We start from the raw sequence: 25,192 nt of genomic DNA, 5'->3' as shown, positions 1-25,192 counted from the left end.
TTTACCCACTGCAATGTATTCATTAAATCATTAGTTGGTGTCCTTATATCTGCTGAGAGAATTATTCTAGCTAAATTATTATGAAGTACCTGAAGCCTATTATGGTACTCTACACTAAAATTTGACCAGACCATGCTGCCATAATCAAAGTGGGGAATAACAAGAGCATTTGATAACATTACAGTGGTTTTATATGGAAGGAAATATTTTATACGTTTTATTATACCAGTTCTTTTGGAAATAGTTTTACTAACATTATCAACGTGAGCTGACCAAGACATCTTGCTATCAAATTTTACACCTAGATATTTAAACTCATCTACTCTTTCAATATCATTGTTGTTATATAATAAATTACATTGTTGAACTTTTCAAGCATTTTGTTTGTACCAAAGATCATAAACTTAGTCTTTTCAACATTTAAAGTGAGTTTGTTTACTTTGAACCATTCAGCTACCCTACTTAGACATGACTCCATTTGAATTTTAAGATCAGATTCATTTTTAGCTTTACACATTAAAGAGGTATCATCAGCATACATTACAGTTTTACATTCAGACACAGCATTAGGTAAACAGTTAACAAACATGATAAACAGTAAAGGACCTAAAATTGAGCCCTGAGGAATACCAATATCAATTGGCCTAAAGTCAGAAAGAGTTGAGTTAACATTAACAGTTTGTTCTGTTGTTTAAGTATGATTTAAACCATAATAATTCATCCCCATATACCCCATATTGTTTAAGTTTCCTAATCAGAATATCATGATTTACAGTATCAAATGCTTTCTTTAAGTCTATAAATAAAACGCCTGTAGCATAACCTGTATCCATATTCTTTAAAATGTAATCTTGCACATCTAGAAGGGTTGTTGTTGTGGAATGATTCGGACGAAATCCTGATTGAGCATTTGATAACAGTCCTACATTACTCATATATTCATATAATTGATCATGGACAGCTCTTTCAATGATCTTTGATACAATTGGTAATACAGAGATAGGTCTATAGTTACTAACATTAGTTTTATCACCCGATTTAAATATTGGAGTTACTTTAGCCTTCTTCCATGCATCAGGAAAAAGTAGACCCATTCAAAGACAGGTTGCAAATATGAACAAGGCATTTTGAGATGAAAGGCGCAGCCAACTTTAATAACCTTACATTGAATGGATCTAATCCTGACGATTTACAATTTTGCATTTTACTTATTTGTTTGAGAACAAATTCATTAGATATTGCTCTAAAACTAAATTTGTTTACACTATGATTTTGATGAGAACATATAGTATTACAAGTGCATACATAATTATCATTGTTATTATTAAATTTACTCCAAAGTTCATTACCTATTGAAGTGAAAAACTCATTGAACTCATTTGCCATATCCTTTTTGTTACCTGAGTAATTACCATTCTTTTTAACAACTGCTGTAGGTATACTTGATGTTTTGTTTGGTATAATTTTCTTAATTGTTTTCCAAAGATTTTTACTATTATTTATGTTGTTACTTATGGTCGCATGTCACAAATAGGTCACCCAAAAATGGAGGAGCCGTAACATGAAAATGCTTTCTTCTCACTTCAAGTTAAGTTTATTCTAAAAGTATGATACCTATTTTAGAAAGTTTGGTGTCATTTTGTAGATAATTATGTTCTTTGTCAAATGCAAAAAAACCCAAGTCAATTAGACAACTACTTTGAGATTTATACTTCAATATGTAAGATGGGTCAATGGTGGAGCTGGGGCGGGTGAGCCGGGGCGGTTGAGCCCCATAGGGTTGTACACAAAATTGTGAAAATATGGCAAACTTCAAACCTTTGTATCTTAAGAAGTACAACTAGCATGGACACCAAATTGCACATATGTGACCCCTCGGCACAACTGAGCCCGGATGTCGCCAGTGCCACTATTGAGATATGCTCCATCGAACTTAACAATAAACAATAGGAAACAAAGGATTTATTGACTGTTTTATTGATTTTTCACTACTTAAATGTCAAGTACTATAGACATGATATACATCATTTTAAAGCTAATTTCAAGCAGAATATTTTGGTTGAATATCTCACAAATGATGATTGGCGACTCCAGGGCTCAGTTGTGCCGAGGGGTCACATATATCATCCTGGATTGTTAATCTACCTCATAGTAGATCAACTGTAACAAAAGATGTAACTAATTAATTGCTTAATTAAATACTAATTAAGACAGTTTTCCCTATATGTTACTGTACAAAGTGTGTACGTAATGCTCCAACATTTCTAAATGGCCTATCTCTTGCCCGAGTCACCCTGCTTATTCAAAAGTACACATATTTTAAGGAAATTTGATGAGGAATTCAATTATGCTATTAGTTTTAATGCCAGACATGGAGGAAAAAAGTTATGATTGATGATGTCATACAAATTGTAAAAATATTTTTTCAATTTTTGACCACCCTGTATGTTTAACGCAAGGGATACCAAACTCTTTCTTCCTAATTTGTTGGAAGGGCCCATGCAATGTCTTTCTGAATCCATATTTATTTTGAGCTACATAGCTTTCAGAAAAAGAAAATATGAGGTTTTAGGGGGGGCGCAGCCGGCGCGCGCCCCCTCTATTTTTGACTAGCAAAGGGCGCCGGCCTAACTTAAAAATACAAAAACTGGAAAAAAAAACTGAAAAAAAAACCCCAGTAAACAATGGGCCAAAACCGTTGAGTTTTCGAGGGGGTAACCCCCTTAACACCATTTGTTCGTCGTCGACCAAAATGCGCCCCCTCTATCAAAAATTCCTGGATCCGCCCCTGAATTCATGACATGCGACCTTATAGCCTCGTTACAATAACTCTTTTTCAGTGAATATTTCATATTGTTTACTTTATTTCTAAGAGACTTTGCTTTACTCCAATCTTCAGCATTATTTGTCTTATGTGCTTTTGAAAAATAGTAGTCCCTATCTTTACTTAGTCTCAAAAATTCACTATTCACCCATTCAGGTAAACAACCTTTAACTTTCTTTTCCTTAAATGGTGCATGCTTGTCACAGGCAGCATTGAATGAAGACTGCCATTCATTAAGTGCTTCATTGACATCATTTATATTACGAATTCTACCCCAATCAATATTTTTGATTGTATCAATATAATCTGCTTCATTAAAGTTTTTGAAACATCTGGATTATAATAATTAATATGTGTTTGTTATCACCTGAGTCAACACCTCACACATGTGTCATTTCATGTTATTTTTACTCCAACATACAGCTAAAGAATTGTACAATATGTGTGTGGTTTGTTATCATCTGAGTCATCACCTCACACATGTGTCATTTCATGTTATTTCTACTCCAACATACAGCTAAAGAATTGTACAATATGTGTGTGGTTTGTTATCACCTGAGTCATCACCTCACACATGTGTCATTTCATGTTGTTTCTACTCCAACATACAGCTAAAGAATTGTACAATATGTGTGTGGTTTGTTATCATCACCTGATTCATCACCTTACACATGTGCCATTTCATGTTTCTTCTTGTCCCCAGCATTGCTAAAGCACTTGTCACAATATCTTCATTTGTGTGGTTTATCACCAGTATGTATCCGGGTATGTATCATTTCATGTTTCTTCTTTTCACCAGCTTGAATGCCCGGCTTGAATGAAGCACTTGCTGTGTGGTTTATCACCAGCATGTGTCATTTCATGTTTCTTCTTGTCAGCAGCCTGGCTGAAACACTTGTCACAATATCTGCATTTGTGTGATTTATCACCAGCATGTGTCATTTCATGTTTCTTGTCACCAGCTTGAATGAAGCACTTGTCACAATATCTGCATTTGTGTGGTTTATCACCTGTGTGTGTCATTTCATGTTGTTTCATGTTACTAGCCCGGCTGAAGCACTTGTCACAATATCTGCATTTGTGTGGTTTATCACCAGTATGTGTCATTTCATGTTGTTTCTTGTGACCAGCCTGGCTGAAGCACTTTTCACAATATCTGCATTTGTGTGGTTTATCACCAGTGTGTGTCATTTCATGTTTCTTCTTGTCAGCAGCCTGGCTAAAACACTTGTCACAATATCTGCATTTGTGTGGTTTATCACCAGTATGTAGCATTTCATGTCGTTTCTTGTGACCAGCCTGGCTGAAGCACTTTTCACAATATCTGCATTTGTATGCTTTATCTCCAGTATGTAACATTTCATGTTGCTTCTTGTCACCAACTTGCAAGAAGCACTTGTCACAATATCTGCATTTGTGTGGTTTGTCACCAGTATGTGTCATTTCATGTAGTTTCTTGTTATGAGCCTGGCTAAAGCACTTGTCACAATATCTGCATTTGTGTGGTTTATCACCAGTATGCGTCATTTCATGTCGTTTCTTGTTATGAGCCAGGCTAAAGCATTTGTCACAATATCTGCATTTGTGTGCTTTATCACCAGTATGTATCATTTCATGTTGCTTCTTGTCACCAGCCTGGAAGAAGCACTTGTCACAATATCTGCATTTGTGTGGTTTATCACCAGTATGTGTCAATTCATGTCGTTTCTTGTGACCAGCCTGGATGAAGAACTTGTCACAATATCTGCATTTATGTGGTTTATCACCAGTGTGTGTCATTTCATGTTGTTTCTTGTTATGAGCCCAGCTAAAGCACTTGTCACAATATCTGCATTTGTGTGCTTTATCACCAGTATGTATCATTTCATGTTGTTTCTTGTTACCTTCCAGCCCAAAGCACTTGTCACAATATCTGCATTTGTGTGGTTTATCACCAGTATGTGTGATTTCATGTTGTTTCTTTTCACCAGCTTGGATGAAGCACTTGTCACAATATGTGCATTTGTGTGGTTTATCACCAGTATGTGTCATTTCATGTCGTTTCTTGTTATGAGCCTGGCTAAAGCACTTGTCACAATATCTGCATTTGTGTGGTTTACCACCTGTATGTGTCATTTCATGTCGTTTCTTTTCACCAGCTTGGTTGAAGCACTTGTCACAATAGCTGCATTTGTGTGGTTTATTACCAGCATGTGTCATTTCATGTCGTTTCTTGTCACCAGCCTGGCTGAAGCTCTTGGCACAATATCTGCATTTCTGTGCTTTATCACCAGTATGTATCATTTCATGTTGGTTCTTGTTACCAGCCTGGCTGAAGCACTTGCCACAATATCTGCACTCATGTTGGCTCTTGTCAGTTGCCGATGCTGATGTTGTCTTACCTCCTTTCAATGCTATCACTATAAGGAAAAAAAAGATGAAACCTACATTAAGTTTTCACTTGGGGCATATATGTTTGAAGTGCTACAGGTGTCTATAACCAGATTTGAGAGGTTTCACAGGGACTGCCTTTTGAGGAGAGTGAGAGCAATCGCTTTCTACTGCTCACCTAAAATCTGATATAGCAGAGTGATTTTTAGCTCTCCTTAGATTACCATTCTCTCCTAACATTCTATTGTAAATGCTATAAACAGCTCTCCTTGAAGGTTCCAGAGGAGCTATTTAATGCTCTCCTGCAAATTCCAAAAGACAGTCCATGGTTTCAAAAATTAACAAGTGGTTTACCAAAGCTGCATAAAAGGGCAAGAAAAGGTCAACACAGGGGTAAAATTTCAAACTTGCTCAAATTTGGTTTAAAAAACACACAAAAGGATTCCTCCTGGATTACGACAAAGTTTATATTTGACCTACCTGCAACATTACATTCTTGAGATATAAGCAAAAAGGCCAAACCTGTGGAGGGGGGTCAGTTGGTTTTATTGGCCATAATCTGCTTATCATACACAAGCAAAACAAATTTACTCCAACATTCTATTCATATTTTCACATTTCCAGTAGGTTCTCTGAAAAGATTTTGAAAATTAAGCAGGTTATAGTCCCCCACCGCCGCAAGGTCCAGGGCCAGCACCTCAGCGGGGCATAAGGGGGTAAGACCAAACTTTGTTTTTGGTGGGGGGGGGGACTTGTTGTATTAAGTGATTTATAAGCAGCCCGCAAAGCTACTCAAAAGAAATACAAATCACAAACTATAGAGCTAATGTGGTTATAGTGCTTCTTGTGGCCAAATTTGGTCAAGATTGGCCCAAGTGTCTGGCACTAGTTTTTAAAAGAGGGTTGGACGAAAGAAAGAAGAAGAAACAGATTCGCTAGTCTGGGTCCCAGCTGATTTGTGCTCCTTTGTCACTGAACAAACCATCTGACCACAACCTCATAGTACGTCTTTTCCGATTGGCCAATCATCGTCATAAGAAAAAGTTCCGATTGAGAATTGGCTGTCAATCAGCATGATCAGTACTGGGCTTGAACGCATGCAGCGGTTGAGTGACGGCTATGCGGTTACATAAATCCACACAATGTACGTGAGTACTTGCTGCGAGTCGCTGACATGAAAGGTGATATCAGACAATTTCCCTTCATACACGGTCCCTGGTCTATCAAAGTAAATGCTTGCTCAACTGAGGATAAATTGTAAACCAGCAATTTGCATACCCTGGTAAGACCTATATGTGTGGAATAGGGAGACATGAAGTCCATGTACAAAGACCAGAAATTACATTTCAAATGTACACCAAGGTATTCTTCCCTAACTATTTCACTTACCATGTCACTGTTGCCCTAACCATCTTTGAAGTAAGCTTCCTTGGTTGTATTATGTCTCTGGAAATTTATTGGTCCAAATTTGTAGTCAATATCCTGAAATTATGTGTCCTGCTTGTAAGCTACACCATGCTTCAAATGGTGTTGATCAAATCTAGCTCTGAAAGTGTCTGACAGAACAATCCCTAACTTTTGACCTTTCATAAAGACATGTGTTATTCTACCAATACCCCACAGAACAGAGACTGTGACTATGAGGTTGATATCATGACATTGCTAAATATGACACATCAGCAGTTGAAGCATGTGCTGACATGTGCAGGTGAATGAACATGTGGACTCTCAACCAGTCTCTTGTTCAACATGAATTGGGCTATTGACTGCACATGGCAGTGCTATCAAGGCCTTGTGCATGTGTCTAAGGTCTGAAAGGTTATGATTTTGGGTCATGTTGTGAACATATACAATGGACATGTACAGCTGAATTTGTCATGTGGATATTTAGACTTTTATCAATAAAGTAAGTACAAATTGGGGATCATATTTTTCAGATATGGAATAAGGACTTTGAGTGCATTTTAAAAGTGGTATGTGTGTGGAATTTTTATAACTGGTGCAGTTATCATGTTTTGAAATGTACACTCTTTGACAGCTCTATCCGTGCCTGTTTGAATGCATGGTTATACCATGTACCCATACACTAGGTATGGGTACATGGAGACCAGGTATAGGTAAGACCGTCCTCTTTAAATATACCAGCTTATGCTCTGGTAGTTCTGACCTCGGGTAGAAAATCTGCATAGTGCAGATCTGTTTGACCTCACAAGAATACCTCATCTGAACCCATCTGGACCTCAGTCAGTGTTGCCGATGCCTTAAAAGCAGAAAAGCTGCACAGTGCAGATCTGTTTGACCTAGCAAGAACAGCTCATTTGAACCCAACTGGACGTCAGTCAGTGTTGCTGATGCCTTAAATAAGCAAAAAATCTGCATAGTGCAGATCTGTTTGACCTCACAAGAACACCTCATTTGAACCCATCTGGACCTCAGTCAGTGTTGCAGATGCCTTATAAGCAGAAAAGCAGCATAGTGCAGATCTGTTTGACCTAGCAAGAACACCTCATTTGAACCCAACTGGACCTCAGTCAGTGTTGCAGATGCCTTATAAGCAGAAAAGCTGCATAGTGCAGATGTGTTTGACCTCGCAAGAACACCTCATTTGAACCCATCTGGACCTCAGTCAGTGTTGCAGATGCCTTATAAAGCAGAAAAGCTGCATAGTGCAGATGTGTTTGACCTAGCAAGAACACCTCATTTGAACGCATCTGGACCTCAGTCAGTGTTGCAGATGCCTTATAAGCAGAAAAGCTGCATAGTGCAGATCTGTTTGACCTCACAAGAACACCTCATTTGAACCCATCTGGACCTCAGTCAGTGTTGCCGATGCCTTGTAAGCAGAAAAGCAGCATAGTGCAGATCTGTTTGACCTCACAAGAACACCTCATTTGAACCCATCTGGACCTCAGTCAGTGTTGCCGATGCCTTATAAGCAGAAAAGCAGCATAGTGCAGATCTGTTTGACCTAGCAAGAACACCTCATTTGAACCCATCTGGACCTCAGTCAGTGTTGCTGATGCCTTAAATAAGCAGAAAATCTGCATAGTGCAGATCTGTTTGACCTCACAAGAACACCTCATTTGAACCCATCTGGACCTCAGTCAGTGTTGCCGATGCCTTGTAAGCAGAAAAGCTGCATAGTGCAGATCTGCTTGACCTCACAAGAACACCTCATTTGAACCCATCTGGACCTCAGTCAGTGTTGCCGATGCCTTATAAGCAGAAAAGCAGCATAGTGCAGATCTGTTTGACCTAGCAAGAACACCTCATTTGAACCCATCTGGACCTCAGTCAGTGTTGCAGATGACTTATAAGCAGAAAGGCTGCCTAGTGCAGATCTGCTTGACCTCACAAGAACACCTCATTTGAACCCATCTGGACCTCAGTCAGTGTTGTCGATGCCTTATATTAAGCAGAAAAGCTGCATAGCGCAGATCTGTTTGACCTAGCAAGAACACCTCATTTGAACCCATCTGGACCTCAGTCAGTGTTACTGATGCCTTATAAGCACTGAAAGCACAAATGCGTGGCGAATCAACAATAGACCTCCTAAACCCTAACCCAATATATAAATTTTGCTATTAGTAGTACTCATGGAAATCCTTCGCCATTTTATTTCTACAGAATGGGGGATGGGGTAAGAAGTTACGTACGCTCTGTACGTAAGTGAAAATGGCGAAAATTATGGATGGCTCCTTACCTGTCGGTACATTGCAGGCCATTGATACATCACAGTCCGAATCAAGAGCTCTTGTCCGAATCCATGCATCAATCTTGATTCTGAGATCAACATGAACCAACACAAACCATGCAGCATGATAATATTTTTTCATTTTTCAATGACCAGTTTTGTACGTACATTTTTCTACATTTAAGCTGTAAAATTAAAATTAACCAGCTCATATTTTCAGTAAATACTGACAAATATCTTTAACTCTTTTTATATTATAGAAACTCATATTTTGAAAGCAAAATGTCATGTGTGAGTTCTTTGCAGACATGCCAACTTTGAAATCCAGATTTCCATACTCAGAAGAACAAAAATCCGTATTTTGCACCCTAAAACCGCATTTTTTAAAAATGTACCTTTTGCATACCGGCCAACCCCAGAAACCCCAAAAGTGGAACACATAATTGCGAGGGAGCATTTGTGCGACTGAGCACGTAACGGCAGGGGTCCATGTGCCCGCCTTACGAATTTGCAATCAAATTTGGCAATACCAAAGAACCATTCCATCAAGTAATAAATCAATACAGAAAGATGCTTCCTTTACGAGTTATCACTCATTGAAAGTGCTACTTTGCTATACCGTACTTTACATAGCCGCCATCTTAAAGTCGTCATATTAATCACATGACTGATCAAGCTGATTTTCGGATATGTGATGCACTGTTGAAAACTAATTATTAAAAGATTTGGTGACCTCAGTCAACCTTTGACCTTGTACATGTATGTGTCCTTTGACCTCACGAAATTGGATAAAGTATAGACAAAACAAATTGATATATTTCTGGAAACATTGGGTTTTGTACTTATGTATATACATAGAAGCAAGCTTTGTTAAAACTTTCAAGTTCAGAAAATCATTGATCATCATCATCATCATCATCATCATCATCATAGTATCAGTCGGTAGGCCTAACATTGGGTTTTGTTCATGTTTTCCAAAAAAAAAAAAAAAAACAGTTTAATGTCAATAATTAATGAAATTTTTCAGTTAAAAGTAGGGGGGCCACAATGCTAGGCTATTGTGTGTACCCCTGCCTACATACACAAATGTATGGTGGGACTGGGAATGTAACAGAATCTGCAGCAGTTGGAAAACTAGAGAGCATTTTGAATTCTATATATTTTGTCTCCTAGTAACTTCTGTGCAAACCTAAATAACTAATTAGATAGACAATATTCTGCTCTTAAAGGGGGGTAACCCTATGGGTTTTGGATATGGATTGTCTTTAAAATTACACAACAATATAAAATATCGTCTTCTTTATGCTGCTTTGTGAAAAAAAACGAGAGCATTTTCAGCGTAAATGTGAATAAATAGCCAAATTTGCAATCCAATACCTTGGTATGCGTGAATTGCATTCTGGGCAGGCAAGCAACAACAACATGTGCCGTAATTCCCGTTCGTCATGTGCCGTGCAGTGCGTGCGTGATTGCATTGACAACCAAGCTCCACTAGTACACGTTCCGATACTTGCGATTGTGACATTAGTTTTCATATAATAGGCCTACCACTCACCACAACCAGTTTTTCCATGTTAGTCTTTATATATCATTCATGATAGATTTTTGTGTATAAATTATGGCAATCGACCTGAAGACAATGGCATGCTGCAAATGCCCGTATTGAACGGAAAATTTTTGTTTTTAACACTTTTTCGTACCGTTTCAGAAAAAAAGGAAACAAAATATATTTGCCCTTGCAATACGTACACTTCAAATGAATATAAAAAAGTTTGGGTTAAAAATGGAGAGGAAAAAGAAACCTTCCACTACCGGGTTTTGAACCGGGTACCTTTCGGGTAAAAACATAACATGCTTATCCATTGCGCCTCAGAGCCAGCTGCATCGATGTTGGAATATTTAGAGCTATAATACTACCGCCGTCTCTTCAGCAGTTAGTGTGGTTCGCTTTTTTCACAGAATGTGAATGACGCGAAACCAAAGTAGCTGTTGAGGAGACTGATGATTCGTTCAGAAATCCGCAGTACTTTTTAGTATTTACAAAGTGGTAGCCTCTAAAAGGCCGCTGCGTTTCCTGATTTCTCCGGAAATACATCGACTTGGAGCGTCAAATTTCAGGATAGTAATGAGAAAAATAGTAGGCCTATCTATGATACCAAAACCTCATCAACAATGAAAAATATCGGGGGGATGATGCTGTCGATCAGGTCACGGACCTAGAATTCAAATTTGGCATCAGAAAACTTGTACCTCCTTTACTTTAAAAGATATAGGGCCCTCAAAATGCAACTTCGCCCATCCAGGACCAACTTCTGGGGGGGGGGTTGTCAGAACCTGGATGGACGAAATGTTTTTTGATTCACAAACATCAGTTGGTACCCCTTCTAACCATTAATGAAATTTACTCAAATAGCAAATTTTAAATTTTAGAGCAGGTGATGACCATTTTTGGCTTTGGCCCTAAATGAAATGAGTGAATAACAAATATAAAATGTCCTTGTTACTGTTCCAAATTTAAGGTTCCTTCTAAAAAAATTGATGAGAAAAAAAAAAACTTGACCCAAGATTTCTGATTTTTTGGGTTGGTGTCTGAGGGCAACCAAACATATTTTTGTTGGGCCTAATAGTGATGCTTGCAAATAATAATAAGTACTTACAGAAATTACATGAGCATGTGCAACTGGGAAAAATAGAACAGACACTTCATAGATTTTGGCCTTTGTTTTCCTCACGATTCATACCAGTTGTTGAGCATGTAGCTAACTTATACCTTTTAATTTTTTCCATGATCCCTTGAAACTGGCCAATATAATGGTTTAGATGTACATGTAGGTTCACTGTGACTTCCAATTTTAGTGTCACCAAGAGTGGACCAAAATGCTGCCAATATTTTTGTTCTTCAGTTTTAAAAGTAGACTTTATCCTTTTATAGTTTTCAACTTTTGAACAATGCCGAGGGTTTATAGGGATATGGGCGCTTAACATGCTTAATGGAATGAATATGGTGTGGTACATTAAAACTTACCAGATTGCGTAGGACAAATGGTCAGGTTCTGGGAGTTTTCTATTCCTCTTTCAAGATCCTGTAAACAGCATAAATGTTATATATTTGGTTGGGTTCATGAAGAAACACACTTGAAGTCATGTTGTACAATCTACTATATGTTTTATTCTACTAAGCTACAAGCATTGCATTCAGCTAGAAAGTCAGAGTGTGGGCTGACACCTAAGCAGTTTTACCTCTATACTGTATTTGTGCATAGCTAGCATAAAGTTCATAACTAGGACTAGGTCAATGTCCGAACTACATGTAGGTCAAGTTCTCTGTCATGCTACTAATTGATTTATACACTTGTTTGTTTCTAAGATGAAGGTCTTTAGCAGAAGTTATTACATTCCTCCCTTCTACGTTTGAAAGTACAAATTTTATATAAACCAGATGCTTCTTTTTTTCCAAAACAAAGTTGACCTTAATTTTATAATTTGGTTTCTAGGTTGGTTTGCAATTTAGCAAATAATATGGCAACTACAGATGCATTTTGAAAAACACAAAAATGAAATAACTTTCAAATAAAATTGCCTACATATACTACCTCTAAAATTTAGCTTTTGAGATGAACAATCATTGTTAACATAATTCTTATTTTCTCACCACCAAAGTTAACAGATTTCCACTAACAGATGTCCACAAATTTATGTTAGCTTCATACTCAACTCAATTCAAATTTAGCTATTTTTATGATAAAGCATATATGATGATACACAAAGCATATTTTGTTTTAACATATTAACTTTATAATCAAGAGTTCCATGGTCAAATTCAAGTCTAAGATCATTATCCATAAAAATAGTTCCAAGATCAGTATCCATAAAAATAGTTCCAAAAGTTATTAAGTCCAGGCGTTTTGGGGAATGGCGTTCACGTAATGGATACCGGCGTTCAGAAGACGCGGATTGTGCTGGCATGGTTATTGCGGGTGCGACGGTTGGCGTCATAGTGGCGGGTGCGATACTATGTGGTTGGTATGGGTGGTACAACTGATAAAGTTTTAGTGGGAGGCACTGAAGTGAGTACCTCGGGTATTGTTATGTTACTTTCCCTTGGTATACAGGGTCGTCAAGTTGCTTTGGCCATCCATAAGCTGTATACTCCCATGCGCGAGACAACACTGGGTCACGTTGGGTAGCTGCCCCCACTTCAGCAGCTTCCACAGGCAATTCATCAACAAGCGAAACATTGAAAAGTGCTTCCTCATTGTTAGGATCAATCACATCCTGGGGTAATCGCGAAAAAAAGTCCGCGTTACTGTGTGCTGATGTATTGCGATATTCAATATCGTACTGATACGCTTTATAATATCAAAGCCCACCGCTGTAACCTTTGGGCTGCGAGTGTCGGTACTGCATTCTTTGGACCCAAGATTGTGAGAAGGGTCAGTCCATATCAAAACAGATTGAGTGTACACCCACCCTCTTGGATTTTGCTCTCCTTTGGCTCAGGGGTACCTTTCATGGATCCCTAGGTGAGGTCACAAGAAAAAATTCAAATTCCATTTCGCTTATGAATGGCGGGCAATCAAAGTTTGGCGACCTCGACCAAAATTGGGAATTTAAGGGTCCAAATGACAAAGTGCTCTCTTTGAGGGCACTTTCTTCTTAATTGAATCAGTTGTGATCCTCTTTTTTTTTGTTTTCACTCACTGGCAGTGTCTGAAATACCTAATGCCAAAAAAGATAGATTTCAGAATTTCGATGGGATTTCAGAGGGGGGCAAAATCAGCACTTCGTACTGTTCAATCAAATTATCTTGATTTTGAAGGACCCATGATAATATCACAGTGCACTTATAGGTCCTAATTATGTTCAGAATGGATTAACCATATGCCAATGTCTGAGAAAATAAAAAAAAAGAGAAATTTCTAGACCCCTACAGAATTTTAGGCCACCCCTAAAGTGGTTCAGCCACAAATGGCACTTAAAGTTTGCAAATTTTGACCCTAATAACTTTAGGTGTACACCAGATATGAATTTCTAGTCTTTTGCATCTGAAAGAATGTAGTTTAATGTTACTAGGAACATAAGATTTGTTTTGTATTTTTGTGTTTTAGTATTAAGTTGACGCTTTCAAAAATAGTCATTTTTGCCTAACATACCATGCATACAGGATACGGTACAAAATGCCAATTTTAGTATGATATTTTTTTATATTTTTGATCACTTTATAGCCATTTGTATTATTTATCCTGATATTTCAAGTTGCTCTTGAGTAGCTTTGAGTCAAGTAATAAGAAAAAACTACTTTCTAATCCTCTGTATGGATTTTTAAGGGGGTCAAAAATGCACTTCCTGGCAACGATGCACATGCAAAGTACAGGTTATGGGGGTCAAATTTTCAGAATGCTCCCAATTATGTCAAGTAATATATCAAATTACTCAATGCGGTCATGAGGATTCCAAAATGTATAGTTTGTTATGTGTCAGACCTTTCAGGAGGGCGCTATGACGAAAAATGTTCATAGGTCAACGACCTTTTTGAATTCTGACCATAGTTAACAACGTCTGATTTTGGTAATTTTGGTGTCTAATTATATATGTTTTCTTGTATGAGAAATACAACTAAGCAAATTAAAAAACTATACAAGGAACCGATGACCCTCTTTTGCAATATGTCTGCCAAAAGCGTCCATATTGTAATAATGATGTCATTGGTTCCTTGTACAGTTTTTTAAGTTGCGTAGTTGTATTTCTCATGCGAGAAAACATAATTAGACACCAAAATCGGACGTTGTTAACTATGTAATAACAGGATAAATAAGACAATGATCAAAAATAGAAAAAAGGGTATGTTGAAATTGACATTTTGTACCCATAACCTGTACATAATTAGTCAAAAATTGGGATTTTTGGGACCATCAACTTAGTATCAAAACACAAAAAATACAAAACAAATCTTATGTTCCTAGTAACATTAGACTACATTCTTTCAGATGCAAAAGACTAGAAATTCATATCTGGTGTACACCTAAAGTTATTAGGTGTCCAAATTTGCCGATTTTAAGCGCCATTTGTGGCTGAACCACTTTAGGGGGCCTAAAATTCTGTAGGGGTCTAGAAATTTCTCTTTTTGAATTGCTCATAGACATTGGCACATGGTTAATCCATTCTGAACATAATTAGGACCTATAAGTGCACTGTGACATTATCATGGGTCCTTCAAAATCAAAGATAATTTGATTGAACAGTACGAAGTGCTGATTTTGACCCCCCTGAAATCCCAACGAAGTTCCAAACTCGATCTTTTGTGGCATTAGGCATTTCAGACACAGCCAGTGAGTGACCACATTCAAAAAAAGAGGGTCACAACTGATTTAATTAAGAAGAAAATGCCTCTCAAAGAGAGCGCTTTGTCATTTGGACACCTTAAATTCCCAATTTTGGTCAAGGTCGCCAAACTTAGATGGCCCGCCATTCGGGACGAAATTGAATTTGAATGTTTTTCTTGTGACCTCACCTAGGGGTCCATGAAAGGTATCCCTGAGCCAAAGGAGAGCAAAATCCAAGAGGGTGGGTGTACACTCAATCTGTTTTGACATGGACTGACCCAGAAGTGGTTGATGATCAGTAATCAGTGTAAATTGTCGACCATACATTGAAGTACAGGTGAAACTTTTTCACTCCAAAAATCAGCGACAATGCTTCTTTCTGTAACTGTGCGTAATTCTTTTCACTTTTGGTAAGCGTACGCGAAGCAAAGGCTATAGGACGTTCAGTCCCATCTTCCATGATATGAGATAATACGGCACCGATGCCATATTGGGATGCATCACAGGCTTATCTCAGTGGACGATTCACATCATAGTGAGTCAATACCGTATCAGACATCAGCTTTTCCTTGGCTGCTTTGAAAGCTTGATCACATTCGGGTGTCCATTTGTAGGGAACATTGTTACACAAAAGCTTATTCAGTGGATGAATTAGCTCACTCAAGTTAGGAATAAACTTGGCATAATATTATCAAAGCATTCCAAGGAAAGACCGCAACTGGTGTACATTTTGAGGAGTAGGTGCTTCTGCGATTCCCTGAACCTTTTCAGGTGTAGCGGTAATTCCTCTGTCACTGATAATATGACCCAGATATTTCACTTGCGTTTGCATGAAATGACACTTTGCCTGCTTTAGACGTATTCCATGTTCCTCCAATCGAGATAGTACAGCTTCCAACCGTTGTAAATGTTCCTCTTCCGACTTTCCCGAAATCAAAATATCATCAATGAAACACATGACTCCATCAAGTCCCTGTAAGATTTGTTCCATTGCGTTCTGCAATACACTAGGTGCACTGGCAACTCCAAATGCTAGCCTTGTATATTGAATAACCCTCGTGGGTATTTACAGTTAAGTATTTCTTGGAGTCGGGGTCAAGCTGCATTTGCTGATATGCTTGTGACATGTCCAGGGTAGAGAAAATTTTCCCTCCAGCGAGCGTTGCAAACATGTCCTGGGGATTAGGTAGTGGATATTTGTCCACTTCTATTTCACTATTTATTGTTACCTTATAGTCCCCACAAATCCTCAGCGATTTATCTGCTTTGGGAATTACCACAATTGGGGCTGCCCATTCTGCGTGCGATACTGGCTCCAATATGCCTTCCTCCAACAAGCGATCAATCTCCTTTTCTACCGAATCGCGAAGTGAATATGGCACAGGTCGCGCTTTGTGAAACTTGGGACGAGCATTTGGCTTGACATGCAGTTTGGCTGTATGATGCTTCATGGTTCCTAATCCCGGTTGGAACACAGCTTTATGTTTGTTTAACACTTCCTGCATACTTGATCGTGATGATGGCACTGACGTTGCATATGTCGCAAAAATCTCTTTCCAATTCAAGCGTATGACTTTGAGCCAATTTCTACCAAACACAGGTGGTTGACCCGTTACCCTAGCTACCACTAAGGGTAATTTCACTATTTGCGAGCGATAAGTCACTGTCACTTCACCCTGACCGACAACAGGTAACCTGCCACCTCCATAGGTGGAGAAATTGCTTTCACATTTGCTCAGTTTGACATGTGAAAACTTTGCATTGAATACATCTTATGGTATGATGGACATGGCTGCTCCAGTATCAACTTCCATTGGAATAGCTTTTCCATCTATGTCCACAGTCACCATTATAGGGTCTGAGCTGTTTGATCCAGGCAAATTGTGAATTCCAAGAGTGTGGAGATAGTTACAGGTTTCATGCATTTCCGTTCCATTATTATCTTCCACCTCCTCCATGCTTTGCTCATCAACATAATTAGTTCCTGAAGTTTGTTTCTTTCTACATACTTTAGCCAAGTGTCCTACCTTTTTGCAGTAGTTACATTTGTAAGTTTTATACTTGCAGACATTGGCATTGTGATGTTCACCACAGCGATAACAGGTAGTTCCTTGATACTTTGGGTTACTGTTCATACTTGTTGGCGATTTATGCTGACTCCGGGGTGCTTTATGTTTGTTTAACACTTCCTGCATACTTGATCGTGATGATGGCACTGACGTAAATTAACATTGCCGTAGCATCAGAAGCAGTATGGAGGACTGGAAATCGGGAAAGCGATTTATGCTGACTCCGGGGTTGCTGTTGACCACGATTTCGGTTGAATCGTTTAGGTGTGGAATGTACTTTATTCACATTTCCACCTTTGTGGAGCATATCTGTGTCTTTCGATGCTGCTTCTGATGCTACGGCAATGTTAATTGCTTTTTGAAGATCTAAGTCGTCTTCTGTCAAACATTTCCTCTGAATGTTCTCTGCACGAAGCCCACAAACAAGGCGATCACGAAGGGCTTGATTTAGAAAATCACCAAATTTGCAAGTGGTTGAAAGTCGTCTTAGCTCCGCAACATACTCTCGGATTGAATCTGTAGGCTGTTGATCCCGTTTGTAAAATTTAAAACGTTCAGCAATTCGTAGTGGTGCTGGTGCCAAGTGATCCGTTAACAATTTAACTAATTCATCAAATGTTTTGGTAGCTGGATCTGTTGGTGCTGTCAAACTTCTAAGAAGTTTGTATACCGTTGGCCCAACAAGGCTGATGAGAGCTGCCACCTACTTGTTATTTTCCACACCGTTCACAATAAGAAATTGCTGAAAACATTCCATATACGATTTCCAGTCCTCCATACTACTGTCAAATTGACCCATTTGTCCTATCATGTAGCCAGCCATGGCTATGATGAACTAAGTACAGAATTATACTGGTAAATCAAGTCTTTATTAGCTGAAACTTCTTGGCACCAAACAAAACTGGTTGTCAAGTCGAAAAGTTGTAGTTAATAGGTTGAAACATCCTCGTCGCCACTGTTATATATTTGGTTGGGTTCATGAAGAAACACACTTGAAGTCATGTTGTACAATCTACTATATGTTTTATTCTACTAAGCTACAAGCATTGCATTCTACGGAAGTAACTAAGGGCCACGTGAGTTCGCTTTGTAACGCAAGAAGTCAGGATCTTGTGATCACAAATCCCGACTTCTTGTGTTCCTGACTTAGCCAGTTTGAAATAAAGAGATAGTAAAGATATCAAAATAAAGAAATAGTTAAGACAACTCAGGATCTCAAGAACTCATGAAATCAGTTCAATTTTCACGGCGTTAGTAGTTTAATTGTAAGCCCATCCACTTTAGTTATCTCGAGATCCTATTTTCTTGACTTAAAGTCAAGAACTCGTGAACTCAAGCCACGCTTGAGTTCCTGACTTCCTGACTTCAAGTCAGGAACACAGGATCACGAGATCCTGACTTCCTGAGTTCAAAGTCAAGAACTCGTGAACTCAAGCCGCGCTTGTGTTCTTGAGTTCCTGACTTTAAAGTCAGGAACTCGTGAACACAAGCCGCGCTTGAGTTCACGACTTCCTGACTTTGAACTCAGGAACACAAGAACTCAAGCGCCGCTTGTGTTGGCTTGTGTTCACGACTTCCTGACTTTGAACTGAAGAACACAAGAACTCAAGCACCGCTTGTGTTGGCTTGTGTTCACGACTTCCTGACTTTGAACTGAAGAACACAAGAACTCAAGCGCCGCTTGTGTTGGCTTGTGTTCACGACTTCCTGACTTTGCCTGGACTAGCACGTGTGTTGCTAGCGCCATCATTTGATATTAAATATAATATTTTGGGTCTCTCAGCTGGGAGGTGACACCGAACCAGAATTACAAGTATCGAGTCAGCCTGTATCGAGTTTCTCCCATCCATAAAAGAAGATGTATCCATAGACATTAAAAAACCAGCGGATGTATCAAACAGGTTTACGCCAATGACCTGACAGCCCGGGTGTGACGGCGGTATGTTTTGATTTGTTTGTTTGTTTTTAAAACGGTCGCCCGGCGTGTGGAGACACGCTTGGGCCCTGATGGGACCAAGCTCAAACAAAATGCTCTTGAAAGCCAGGCTAAAAAGCCTATTTAAGCATGCTGGCCTGTATGAAAAGAGAAGAAACAGGCACGATGACCCCCTTTTATAAAAAGTCATAACCGATGACCACTTCCCTTCCCCGTTTTTTTTGTTGCGGCTACCCAATGACCCCTTTTTGGTCGCGGCTACCCAATGACCCCCTTTTAGATGTTCTAGAATAGCATCATCAAAATGCAACAAAACAATGCTGAAACTTTCAAATTTTGCTCCATATTTTTACCCGATGACCCTTTTTTTTAAAATACTTAATGACCCCCTTTTTTCAAAATATTATACGCAATGACCGGCCCCCTTTTTGATTTTGTTTGTAGGCCTACCACGCATACCGTTCCCGATACTGGGCCATATTAGCGACGCGGGGTAGGCACATAGACATAGGCCTACCCGTCACTTCTACTTTATAGTTGAGTGCTTGGGGGTACTGGTCTGCTCCGAGGGTTGGTGCGATTCTTTCTTTTTTTAATGCCGCAAGCCTACGATATTTTAGCAATTGTCGGCTATGAAGTTATAAATTTTATCTTAAAATTATGAATTTTATCCTAAAATTATGAATTTTATCCTAAAATTATGAATTTTATCCTAAAATTATGAATTTTATCCTAAAATTATGAATTTTATCCTAAAATTATGAATTTTATCCTAAAATTATGAATTTTATCCTAAAATTATGAATTTTATCCTAAAATTATGAATTTTATCCTAAAATTATGAATTTTATCCTAAAATTATGAATTTTATCCTAAAATTATGAATTTTATCCTAAAATTATGAATTTTATCCTAAAATTATGAATTTTATCCTGAAATTAGGAATGAATTTTATCCTGAAATTTAATAGGAATTTTATCTCAGATTATACTTGTGCCCCGCTGGCCAAAATTTATTGTGCAGACTGGAGGCCGAGGGTTCTGTTCAGCTCTTTTTCAGAGAAAATTTTGTAGCATCAACCTGGCCTGAGCCTGAGGGTCAAGGTTTCCTCAACAGCCAACCTCGAAGCTGCAGGCTACATGTAGAACTAGAATGAGGAGATGGTCGCCGGGGCTGGTCGATGCATGGAAGTAATAGATTAACTATTACTTCCATGGTCGATGGCATTATAATATCCCGTATAATATGTGTGATATAAAACTTGAGTAGATTTTTCTGTAATAAGCGTAGGCCTACAGCCTACCCGGATCAGATCATCAGTCTTCACGACGTATCATCATCTTCATGATCATCGCTAGTTTTTTTACTTTGACTTTTAACTTAAAAATTCTTAAACTTGTCGAAAGAAGAACCTCCCATGTGTCAGTGTCATCACTTTAATATATTTAATAATCATTTCTGGATCACTTTCATTCATTCTTTAAAATACCGGGCAAGTATGTCGGTAAATGTGTATTTTTGTGCTAATTTTATTACAAAATATTTGATATCAATCCACTATAGTTGCAAGATCCACTTATAAGTGGTAATGGTATCCGTCGCCGAGTATATGACAAGTTTAGTTCGGTGTCACCTACCCGCTGAGAGAGCCTAAATGCATGCATTGTAATATCAAATGATGGCGCTAGCAACACACGTGCTAAAGTCAGCAAGTCACGAACACAAGCCGTGCTTGAGTTCTTGTGTTTGTGACTTCCTGAGTTCAAAGTCAGGAAGTCGTGAACTCAAGCGGCGCTTGAGTTCTTGTGTTCCTGAGTTCAAAGTCAGGAAGTCGTGAACTCAAGCGCGGCTTGTGTTCACGAGTTCCTGACTTTAAAGTCACGAAATCAGGAACACAAGAACTCAAGCACGGCTTGAGTTCACGAGTTCCTGACTTTAAAGTCATAAAGTCAGGATCTCGTGATCCTGTGTTCCTGACTTGAAGTCAGGAAGTCAGGAACTCAAGCGTGGCTTGAGTTCACGAGTTCCTGACTTTAAGTCAAGAAAACAGGATCTCGAGATAACTAACGTGGATGGGCTTACAATTAAAATACCAGCGCCGTAAAATTTGAACAGATTTCATGAGTTCTTGAGATCCTGAGTTGTCTTAACTATTTCTTTATTTTGATATCTTTACTTTCTCTTTATTTCAAACTGGCTAAGTCAGGAACACAAGAAGTCGGGATTTGTGATCACAAGATCCTGACTTCTTGCGTTACAAAGCAACCCGCATGGCCCTTAGTTACTTCCGTAGCATACAGCTAGAAAGTCAGGTTCAGAGTGAGGGCTGACACCTAAGCAGTTTTACCTCTATACTGTATTTGTGCATAGCTAGCATAAAGTTCATAACTAGGACTAGGTCAATGTCCGAACTACATGTAGGTCAAGTTCTCTGTCATGCTACTAATTGATTTATACACTTGTTTGTTTCTAAGATGAAGGTCTTTAGCAGAAGTTATTACAATAAAGTCAAAAATAATGTGTTATGGCAGGCAGAAAAGAAAAACAGCAGTATTTTGCATCACAAAATCATGTACAGGTCTTTTTATCTTTTTCAAGCTCTTTAATTGGTACAACACCTTGTGCACATACTACAGGGTGATCAAAATGATGGTACTCATCAATGTCCATAGAAAATGGACAAGACTGCCACAATAAAATGTAGTATAAATATCTATAAATTGCAGTCTAGTCATTTTATGAGGTCTGCTGAATGTTGAAGAAGCAGGTGTTTCATTACACAAAACTGATAGGTACCAATCATTTTGATACACCCTGATAAACCTCATCCTATTGCGATCGGCGACTTAGAATAATTTTGTTTTGTGCTTGACGATCTGTGTGTTTAAACGTTGAATAGCCGATTCATATCAATTGAATCATGATGATTTATTACTTCAACTTCTAAGACTAGACTTGCATGATCATGAACCTTCTGAACCTTCTGAATGTTTAGTCAGCAGGGCGGTTTTCCGCAAGTCGCTAACATGATGATGTTGAACTTGTATGTAAGTTCAGGCCCGTCGGAAGGAAATTGATAGTGGTACGGCCACTTTGGGGGTCTGGGGGTAAAACCCCAGCGGGGTTTGAAGGGGCAGAGCCCCTCATGGGGGTTCGAGGGGGCGAAGCCCCCTGGAAGCTCAAGCACTTTGGAAAATGAAAAGTAGAATTTCAACGGTAAGTTAATAGGACTAAACTTCAAAACTAGGACATTCGAAATAAAAATGATCAGCCATAAAACATATTACTAATTCATGATAAGACTCGATTGCAGTACACATGATAGTACATTTGAAAGCCCAATTTTCGATTAGAAACTTTAGGAAAATGAAGACCCAATTGTAGCCAATTGTTGGACCATTTTGTCACTATTATTGTGTAAAATTTTAGTTTGAAAAAGCCTAAAATTTGCAAAAAGACGGCCCAATTGAAGCCATTTGTGGACAAGTTTTAACTTTTATTGTCGGAATTATTGCTTTATAATTATGTACCCATAAAGTTGATACATTGCTGGTGTCAGAAATGAGAAAATGATGCAAAATGAAGACCTAATTGAAGCCATTTGGTGGACTATTTTTGCACTATTATTGTGTAAAATTTTAAGTTTGAAAAGGCCGAAAATTTGTGAAATGACGGCCCAATTGAAGCCATTCGTGGACAAGTTTTGACCTTTATAAATTACCCGGTATTGCTTTACATGTAAACATAAATTTGCGCACGCAGGGAAGTGAGAAACTTTTGCAAAATGAAGACCAATTGAAGCCATTTGGTGGACCATTTTGGCACTATTATTGTGTAGTTTGAAAAAGCCGAAAATATCAATTTACGAAATGACAAGCCAATTGAAGGCCATTTTTTCACTGTTATTTTATGAATTATTGGTTTAATGGTGGGTGTTAAATACAGACACAAAAACGTGCAGTTGTTTGTATACGCACAGCCTGTGTCTGAACGGGAAGTACCCCTCAGAAGTTTTGGAAATTTTGCAAAATGAAGGTCCAATTGAAGCCATTTGGTGCATCATTTTTACACTATCATTGCTTTTTAAAACAAAAAAGGGCCCGAACTCAATTTTTAAAATGATAAATGTTACACTTTTTAAACACTTTATAGGCCTAAGACTTGAGATTCGCAATTAAAGCATGCATATGGATCGATGTTGAATTGAAGTCAGCACGGAGTCCGTTTTAATAGGCCTATATAATTATACTGACTTTGGTGACAATGTGACGGGCCCTGCATATCGGCAAGCCCGTCGTAATTTTCACATGCTTTTGGTCAGAGGACCTGCCTTCAAGCAAAATAATCACAGACCTCGTCCTAGGCCTATAGGCTATAGATTGACCCGACTGCGATTTAGGCATGGGCCTACTATACGTGCAATTTAACCTTCTCCTTCTCCTTTTCTCCTTTTCTTTTTTTTTTCTCCTTTTCCTCTTTCTCTTCTCTTCTCTCCTTTCCTCTTTTTTTTTTGGCTGAAAAGTGGTACGGCCATGGCCGTACCGGCCGTAGCGGTTCCGACGGGCCTGTGTAAGTTGCTCGCCAAAAGTATTATGTCGGTGTGTGGCTTTAAGTTCTCGAATGGATGTGATTAGCTCGTTCACGTAGCGTTTTCGTTGTCCCACTGGCCTAACGTAGATTGCCTGGCGATCGGAGTGTTATCGTCAGAGCACCTCGGACTAGCATGACTAGTAGGTAACCCAGGCAAACCTTAGTTAACACATTTGCTGGTCAGCCAAATTCGCCGACAATGTCAATGCATTTTTACATAGAAATTTAAAACTTGTGCCCGAAGAAAGAAACCTACATAAATATGTTTTCTATACTTCACTTGACCCAAATATATAATTTTTTATGGTGATAAGTCACCCGCACATGGAATTTCAGAGGGATTTTGATAGCAGTTCCATTAAAAAAAGCTGCTATCGCCATGAGACTAAGATCTAGAAACACCCCCGAAATGCCGTTTTGGGGAATTTTGCTAGATGAATCTTTTTGATGAAAGTCAGGCTTTGACAAGATGTAACTTTGCTACGGAAAGTGCTATGAAAAAAAGGTTTTCAGTTTTGGCTTTGTTTACTCAAGGGCTTTAATTTGATATATAAAATGATGCAGTTTGATGGCAAATTTGAATTCACCTAGGATACCTATGACTAGGATGTGATATGGAAGCTCAACTTGTCGCATGCTTTGGAACATCAAGCCTTAGGCTTAGCAAAGTTAATCTGAAAGGGTTACTTCATAATTTAATACTTTACCAGGTTCTTTTGGTCACTAGTTGTCCATTTTCAGCTTGTAACTATCCATTTAACATGTTTAAATCAGTTGTACCGAACATCATTCACCATGCGCCTTGCATGCTTGCTTAATTATTTACCCTGACTGACCTTCTGACCTTATCTCCAGCTCGTATGCAACTTGATCAATTAATGGATAAGGGCGCACAACACTAGACTTACAAACTCAATAAATGATTTGTTTACAGAAAGAAGTATGCCACATTTTGTATTGGGCACACTGTTCAAACCCAAGGGAACGTCCTTTATTATTATAATACTAGTTCTTTGTTATTATTTACCTAATCCTCTTACGCCGTCTTGGCAATGGATGCCTGGATGTTTATGATGGGTTTTGATCGATTGGCTGTCACTCAATTAATATTTAGTTATAATAGGCCTATATTTAGTTATAATTGTTTACAGTTATTTTATAATTTTCAGTGGAGAAATAAGTTTGATAATATTATTAAAAATAACACGATATAAACACGATGAATGTTTTTTTTTTAAATGTTTTTTTTGTAATCAATTTTATTTTTAAATATTATTTTTAAATATTATATTACAACTATTTATTATTATTTATTATTTATTTATACTATCTATTATTGTTATTTTTATTTATTACTATTATATTATTAAATTATTATTATAAATA

The 25,192-nt window shown here is 38.2% G+C and overlaps 1 protein-coding gene across 1 annotated transcript; it reads right to left on the bottom strand.

Annotated features, from left to right (window-relative positions):
• Nucleotides 1-2,814: 2,814 nt before the first annotated feature.
• LOC140136571 (uncharacterized) lies at nt 2,815-24,603 on the bottom strand. Its single transcript, XM_072158266.1, has 3 exons — nt 24,514-24,603; nt 11,914-11,971; nt 2,815-5,223 (listed from the first exon to the last, which is right to left on the bottom strand). The coding sequence occupies exon 3, from the start codon at nt 5,105-5,107 to the stop codon at nt 3,617-3,619; it is 1,491 nt and encodes a 496-aa protein (XP_072014367.1). The 5' UTR covers nt 5,108-5,223; nt 11,914-11,971; nt 24,514-24,603; the 3' UTR covers nt 2,815-3,616.
• Nucleotides 24,604-25,192: the final 589 nt, after the last annotated feature.

Source organism: Amphiura filiformis, chromosome 16 (genome assembly GCF_039555335.1).
Source record: "Amphiura filiformis chromosome 16, Afil_fr2py, whole genome shotgun sequence".
NCBI lineage: Eukaryota > Metazoa > Echinodermata > Ophiuroidea > Amphilepidida > Amphiuridae > Amphiura > Amphiura filiformis.
Note: the sequence above shows the minus strand (reverse complement) of the source record. Positions and strands in the feature narration are given on the sequence as shown.